The 7,500-nt window shown below is 55.7% G+C and overlaps 1 protein-coding gene across 1 annotated transcript in view; it reads right to left on the bottom strand.

Annotated features, from left to right (window-relative positions):
- Positions 1 to 4,267, bottom strand: part of LOC140350616 (A-kinase anchor protein 6-like) — an 8,615-nt gene extending 4,348 nt beyond the window's left edge. Inside the window, exons 1-2 of the mRNA XM_072436180.1 lie at positions 1,872 to 4,267; positions 1 to 50 (exon numbers count right to left, since the gene is read on the bottom strand). The exon at positions 1 to 50 is cut by the window's left edge and continues 449 nt beyond it. Coding sequence (XP_072292281.1) covers positions 1 to 50; positions 1,872 to 4,130 — 2,309 coding nt within the window. The 5' untranslated portion in view covers positions 4,131 to 4,267. The remainder of the gene's footprint in view (positions 51 to 1,871) is intronic.
- Between the last annotated feature and the right edge of the window lie 3,233 nt (positions 4,268 to 7,500).

Raw genomic sequence — 7,500 nt, 5'->3', positions numbered from 1 at the left:
TAGAAGTCGCCTTTGCGCAGCTGAACCGGGCGGCGAGCGTGCTCCAGCACCTGCAAACACCCGCTCAGCGTTAGCGTTAGCTCTACCACAAGACTTTAACTGTTTTATACCAAATAAAGGTTTAAATAAGGAAGTGGAAGCTTCTGGAGCCATAATATTTACAGAAAAGTGTGTTATTGGTGCATTTTTACATTTGCCACTGTCTTTGTTGAGACGTTTGAGCAGCGCGCGGTCGCCCGGGCGACGGGGCCCATGTTTGCGGCTCTTTCTCGCTCAGTGGCTGTGTTAAAAGCGCAGTGGGCGTCGGCTTGATGAGTTCCAGAAATCATCATTACTTTTGCACTTCTGATCCATGAAGCGATTTATTGAATTAGCGCGACTGGATGAACACGAGGACACAGACGACGCAGACGCCGCGGAAATCATCACCGTTTGATTAATAATGCGCTTTCAACTTTCTATTTTCATTGATTGGAACTGATTTAAATGAGTTTAGAACTGGACGGGTTTATATTATGTACATCGAGACTTTAACATACATGAACAACTCAGGCCAGTGTAAGTTTAGAGAGTCTAAAGCCTCCTCTGATTGGCTGCCAGGATGTAGCACTAGCATGTAGCACTAGCATGTCGCGCTAGCCTCAGCTAACATGTACAACATGATCCTGAAATGAGCCTGGACAGACCAGGTGTGAATGTCTTGTGGCCCCTGCAGCTCAGACGACTCATTGAAATAAAATGCAGTTAAAATAAAGGTATAAACTTTATCCTCCTCATTTTTAGGTTTATAATTTCACTTTGTAATTGATGACATCACAGTGGGAAATTACCCAGCAAACACTGGGCCAAAACTCATCTGTGACAATTATTTGTATTATTTGACACATAAAAATATAGTAGATATAATATATAGTTTATTTTGTTGAATTAATGTTAAGTCAAAAAAGTTGTTTCTTTGTGTAAATTCTGCGTAAACTTTGACTCGAGTGAGTGTCCCTGGTGTGATGTCACTTCCTTTATGAGTGTCCCTGGTGTGATGTCACTTCCTGTATGAGTGTCCCTGGTGTGATGTCACTTCCTTTATGAGTGTCCCTGGTGTGATGTCACTTCCTGTATGAGTGTCCCTGGTGTGATGTCACTTCCTGTATGAGTGTCCCTGGTGTGACGTCACTTCCTGTATGAGCGTCCCTGGTGTGATGTCACTTCCTGTATGAGCGTCCCTGGTGTGATGTCACTTCCTGTATGAGCGTCCCTGGTGTGATGTCACTTCCTGTATGAGCGCACACTTCCTGTATGAGTGTCCCTGGTGTGATGTCACTTCCTGTATGAGCGTCCCTGGTGTGATGTCACTTCCTGTATGAGCGCACACTTCCTGTATGAGTGTCCCTGGTGTGATGTCACTTCCTGTATGAGTGTCCCTGGTGTGATGTCACTTCCTGTATGAGCGTCCCTGGTGTGATGTCACTTCCTGTATGAGCGCACACTTCCTGTATGAGTGTCCCTGGTGTGATGTCACTTCCTGTATGAGTGTCCCTGGTGTGATGTCACTTCCTGTATGAGTGTCCCTGGTGTGATGTCACTTCCTGTATGAGCGTCCCTGGTGTGATGTCACTTCCTGTATGAGCGCACACTTCCTGTATGAGTGTCCCTGGTGTGATGTCACTTCCTGTATGAGTGTCCCTGGTGTGATGTCACTTCCTGTATGAGTGTCCCTGGTGTGATGTCACTTCCTGTATGAGCTTCCCCGGTGTGATGTCACTTCCTGTATGAGCTTCCCCGGTGTGATGTCACTTCCTGTATACACTTCCTGTATAAACCTGTCATGGCCCTTTAGCTGTGTCAGTGAAAACAGTGAGATGGAGAAAACAAACCTTGTCTCTGATGTGCGACGCCGCAGTCTCCGCCCCCCTCTCCGCCCCCTCGCCGTTCCTCCGAGCGTTCGCCAGCTCCATTATCTCCATCACAAAGTTGTGCACGTTCTCCTCGTCCGCCGGGCGCGGCTCGGGGCGGCGGCCGCAGCAGTGGGCGCCGTGACCTTTGCGGTGGACGTCCTGCTCTCTCACTTCCCGTTTCGCCCGCTCTGTTACCAGCGACACGAACTTAAACTTCTCCTGGATCGTGATGGCTTTTCTGCCGCTCGTTTGGCGCGCAGCCTCGTGGGGAGTGGGGTCCTCTAGTGGCGAAGGCGGGGACTGCATGGACGAATTGTGGCACGGAAGTTCGCCCTTCAGCTGCCCGACCAGATACGTAGAACCTTTCGCAACATCTCGCTTCCCGGTTTCCGATCGTGAGAAGAACTCGCCCATATCTCGTGCTATTTCTTCAACGTTGGCGTAAACGTACGAGTCTCGGAGCGGATTCTCGGATTTCTTCGTAAAAACGCTCGCTTCTTCTCGTAGCAGATCGTCGTCCGCGTCTTTGCCCTTGAAACAACTCTGGTCCACGTTTCCGTTCTCCACGTCGTCCACGAACTGGCTGATGTAGCTCCTGGTCGCGTTGCGTCGGTTTTCCTCCTCGGCGCTTTTGTCTCGTTTATTCACGGCGAACTTGGACGAACTCGCGGGCGTTTTCTCCGCGTTCTCGTCACGCGGGAAGTTGGCGCCGCACTGCAGCTCGTCCTTCAGCCCGACCTCTTTGAAGAAGGGCGTCCGGATCCAGTGCTGCAGCTCTTTTTGCATGTAGTCCAGCCCGAACGGCGAGTCGAACTCTTCCTCGTTGGCGGACGACGCGGCGCTAAACCGCTCCTCCGCCTCGTCCCGCACGCCTAGCTCCTCCTCCGTCAGCGTCGAGGAGGACAAGAGGTCGCTGTTGTCGTCTTCGTCGTCCGTGCACGCCGACGACACGTTGACGACCATGCTCAGGCTGGCCGCGTCCGCTTCGTCCAGTCTGTGCCGGTGCTTCTTGCGGCAGACGTTAGCGTTAGCGGCGGCGGGGTCCAGGAGCTTGTGGTCGTCCGAGGCGTGCGGCGAGTCCTCCACGCCGCTCAGCTCGGCCAAAGACGCCGTCGCGGAGCCCTCGTGGATCAAATGCAAAGAAACGCCGGAGAGAGGAGAGATTTTCCCGCGGAGAGAAGGAGAGGCGGGGATTCGCTTCGGCGACATGCTAATGAGCGCCATGTCCGAGATGCTGCGGGTCATTTTGCCGCCCAACGGACTCTGGATGTTCTCGAGTCGCCGCAGTAGGTCCAGCGTGCGTCTGCTCAGCTCCTCGGACGAGTTTCCCGCGAGTTTGTCGAGGCGCCGATCTTCTTCTCCTTCTTCTTCTTCTGCAATTTCGTCGTTTTCTCCGTTTCCCGCGCTACGATTCGCGCAGTCGAAGGAAGCGCTGCGCTGGACGGGGAACAGCTCGACGCCCATCGCCAGCAACGATTCCAGCGACGACCCGTGCGATAAAACGGGGCTGAAGCGACTTTCGAGGCCGGCGGTTTGCTCGAAGTTTAACTCATGTAACGGTTTCGCGAATTCAAACTCTAGATCGGAATCGGAATCGGCCGGCGTCAGAATCCCACGTCCGTCGATCAGAACCTCGACCGCTTCGCCGGCGCATTTCCTCGACCTGCTTTTGCACAAAAAACTTCTCTCGTTCAAAAAGTCGTCCGTTCTTTCAAAATCCCAACTGAAACTTCCCGTTACTCCCTCGCGATCGTCGCTCGTGTCCGACTTGCTTCGCTCCTTCGTTTTCCCGTCATCGACTTCGCCGTCGAACTCTTGCATCTCTGAACTCGCCATCTCCGCGTCGCCGGCGTCGATCCCGCTCTCGCTCTCCGATATGCGACTCGTCAGCGACATCCCGCGCTCGAGACCGTTCTTTACTTTCCTGCTCCGGTTTTGCTGCTTTTGCTTGGCGATTCCTCCCGAAACGTCCGGCAGCGACTCCAGCGACGAAAAGGACGAATCTTTGCTCAGCGACTTCGTGAACAGCTTACGCTTTCCGGTGGCGTCGTGTACGTTCGCTCGCGGGAAGTGCGGCAGTTTGCGCAGCTCCACGTCGTGAATGTTGTAAACGTGATAGACGCGGGTGGAACGCGCAGTTGCTCGCGCGTTCGCGTTGGACGTCGAGCGGGTCCGAGCGGGCGAGTGAGTCGCCGGATCTCCGTTCGGCGCCTCCTCGTTGGACTCGCCGATGGTCATGTCCGTCTCGTCCCATTCCCAGGAGTCGTCGGTCAGAGTTCCCGACGTTCCGACATTCGGCGCCGACGTGATCTGGTGGAGGTCGACCAGACCCGGCTCCAGGAAGTTCCCGGGGACCTAACGCCAGAAGGAGGAGAAAAGAACAGAGGACAAAGAGGAAGTTGGAACGGTTTCACATGGTCGAGGTCGACACCGGGGCAGACTGACGGAAGTGAGCCTGCCCATCTGTGCCATCGGCCCCTCCCACCACCACAATCACTCACCACTTTCATACTAGTCTCTTCACTCCCTCTTTTCTTTGCCCTAACCTCCTCCCCTTCCTTCCCTCCCTCGTTCCTCCTCCTTTCCTCCTCCTTCTTCCTTCCCCCTCTCCTCCCCTCGTCCCTCCCCCTTTCATCTACTCTCTCCCTCCCCCTTTCCTCTACTCTCTCTCTGTCCCCCCTCTCTCCTTCCTCTCTCCCCCCTCCTCCCTCTCTCTCCCTCTCCTCCCTCTCTCCTCCCCTCTCTCCTCCCCCCTCTCCTCCCCTCTCTCTCCCACTCCTCCCCTCTCCCCTCCCTCTCCTCGCTATCTCTCCTCCCTCTCTCTCCTCCTTCCCCTCTCCTCCCCCTCTCTCTCTCTCCTCTCCTCCCTCTCTCCCCCCCTCTCTCCCCCCTCCCCTCCCCTCTCTTCTCCCCTCCCCCTCTCCCCTCTCTCTCCCTCTCCTCCCCCCTCTCTCCTCCTCTCCTCCCCCCTCTCTCTCCCCTCTCCTCCCCCCTCTCTCCCCCTCTTATCCCCCCCTCTCTCCCCTCTCCTCCCCTCCTCTCCTCCCCCCCTCTCTCCTCCCTCTCCTCCCCCTCTCTCTCCCCCTCCTCCTCCCTCTCGCCCCTCTCTCCTCCCCCTCCTCCTCCCTCTCTCTCCTCCTCCTCCCTCTCTCTCCTCCTCCCTCTCTCCCCCCTCTTCTCTCTCCTCCCCCTCTCTCTCCCCACTCCTCCCCCCCTCTCTCCTCCTCCTCTCCCCCCTCTCTCCTCCCCCCCTCTCTCCCCTCCTCTCCTCCCTCTCCTCCCCCCCTCCTCCTCCCTCTCTCCCCCTCTCTCCTCCTCCCTCTCTCCCCCTCTCCTCCCCCTCTCTCCTCCTCCCTCTCCCCCTCTCCTCCCCCCTCTCCTCCTCCCTCTCTCCCCACTCCTCCCCCCCTCTCTCCTCCTCCTCTCCCCCCCTCTCTCCTCCCCCCTCTCTCCCCTCCTCTCCTCCCTCCCTCTCTCCCCCTCTCCTCCCCCCCTCCTCCTCCCTCTCTCCTCCCTCTCCTCCCCCCCTCTCCTCCTCCCTCTCTCCCCCTCTCCTCCCCCCTCTCTCCCCCTCTCCTCCCCCCTCTCCTCCCTCCCTCTCTCCCCCTCTCCTCCCCCCCTCTCCTCCTCCTTCTCTCCCCCTCTCCTCCCCCCCTCTCCTCCTTCTCTCCCCCTCTCCTCCCCCCCTCTCCTCCCCCCCTCTCCTCCTCCCTCTCTCCCCCCTCTCCTCCTCCTTCTCTCCCCCTCTCCTCCCCCCCTCTCCTCCTCCCTCTCTCCCCCCTCTCACAGTCGTATCATTACGTGGCTGTTCCTCTGCTTGACTCTGTATTTACTGACGTCTCGGGAGTCTTTGGCGTGTGAATAATTCATGTCTTTGTCTCTGGGTTTGTTTGAGATTTATGAGCTTGAGGCTGAAACGGCTCGAGTTTCTGTAAAAATGATCAGAGCGTTTGAATTTGTGTCACTTTCAAAACAACATTTGGTTTGAGGAGGAACAAATAAACACGACGCTCTGTTTGTCTGACTAAACATCAACACTGTTTACATCACCTGCAGCAACAGGAACCAGGGACCAGGAACCAGGACTGAACCAGGGACCAGGGACCAGGAACCAGGACTGAACCAGGGACCAGGGACCAGGAACCAGGACTGAACCAGGGACCAGGGACCAGGAACCAGGACTGAACCAGGGACCAGGAACCAGGAACCAGGACTGAACCAGGAACCAAGAACCAGGGACCAGGAACCAGGACTAAACCAGGACTTGTAAAAACAGTTGGCTCTCGCTCGGGTCCTGACATGATTTATTTTCCCTTCTCTTTTTATTCTCATTCACAAACTGCTCCGGCGTTTCTCCGACAGAGAGAATCCAACAAACGATAAAATGAAAAATGGACCAGCACTTTCTCCTTGGGCTTTCCTCGACGCCATGACAACAGGGCCAGAGAGCATCATGGGAAAGACCTCACAGTTTGAACCGCTGCACGTGCATTTGAGTGACACTGTGTGAGAAAACCTAAACCTGTGGGAGGAGTCAGGGAGGAGTCAGGGAGGAGTCAGGGAGGAGTCTGGGAGGAGTCAGGGAGGAGTCAGGGAGGAGTCTGGGAGGAGTCTGGGAGGAGTCTGGGAGGAGTCTGGGAGGAGTCTGGGAGGAGTCAGGGAGGAGTCTGGGAGGAGTCAGGGAGGAGTCTGGGAGGAGTCTGGGAGGAGTCAGGGAGGAGTCAGGGAGGAGTCAGGGAGGAGTCTGGGAGGAGTCAGGGAGGAGTCTGGGAGGAGTCAGGGAGGAGTCTGGGAGGAGTCAGGGAGGAGTCAGGGAGGAGTCAGGGAGGAGTCTGGGAGGAGTCAGGGAGGAGTCTGGGAGGAGTCAGGGGGAGTCTTTGGACACATGTTTGACTCGGTGTTGGAGCTGATGTTGCTGTGTTTCATGTTCTGACAGAGACCACGCCCCACCACCGACTCCCCCTCACTCCCCCCCTCTCCCTCCCTCCCTCCCTCTCCCTCCCCCTCCCCTCTCTCTCTCTCCCTCCCTCCCTCTCCCTCCCCCTCCCCTCTCTCTCTCTCTGTGATATAAAGTCAGCCATTACTCCGGAGCAGAAGACAAATAGCAGCAGGTCACAAAGTCTGACCCCCACAGCAACGGATCATGGATAATACTTCCTCAAGAGAGAGAGAGAGAGAGAGAGAGAAGAGGGAGGGAGGGAGAGAGGGAGAGGAAAGAGCGGGAGACAGGGAGATAGAGAGGAAAGGAGAGAGGGAGAGACAGGGAGAGAAAGGAAGGAAAGAGAGGAGAGGGAGGGGAAAGTGTCTTAACTGTCGTGTTAACGTGTTTATGTGAAACACTGTAGCATTATAATAATAATATGACTATAATATGTATTTTTATGTTTAATATTCTCATTTGAGTAAGAACCAGCACGACTCGCCTCTCCATAGATCTGACCTGTGTCTCAGTTTGTGGCGTCTCGTTCTGTTTCACTTCCTTAACACCATTCTTCCTCTCCCTCCCCCTCCCTCCCTCCCTCAGATGATGTCATGACCTCAGATGATGTCATGACCTCAGATGTCATGACCTCAGATGATGTCATGACCTCAGATGTCATGACCTTAG

Source organism: Eucyclogobius newberryi, unplaced genomic scaffold (genome assembly GCF_026437365.1).
Source record: "Eucyclogobius newberryi isolate DKJ021-1_F unplaced genomic scaffold, fEucNew1.0.hap1 SCAF_76, whole genome shotgun sequence".
Taxonomy (NCBI): domain Eukaryota; kingdom Metazoa; phylum Chordata; class Actinopteri; order Gobiiformes; family Gobiidae; genus Eucyclogobius; species Eucyclogobius newberryi.
This window is presented reverse-complemented; position numbering and strand designations above follow the sequence as displayed.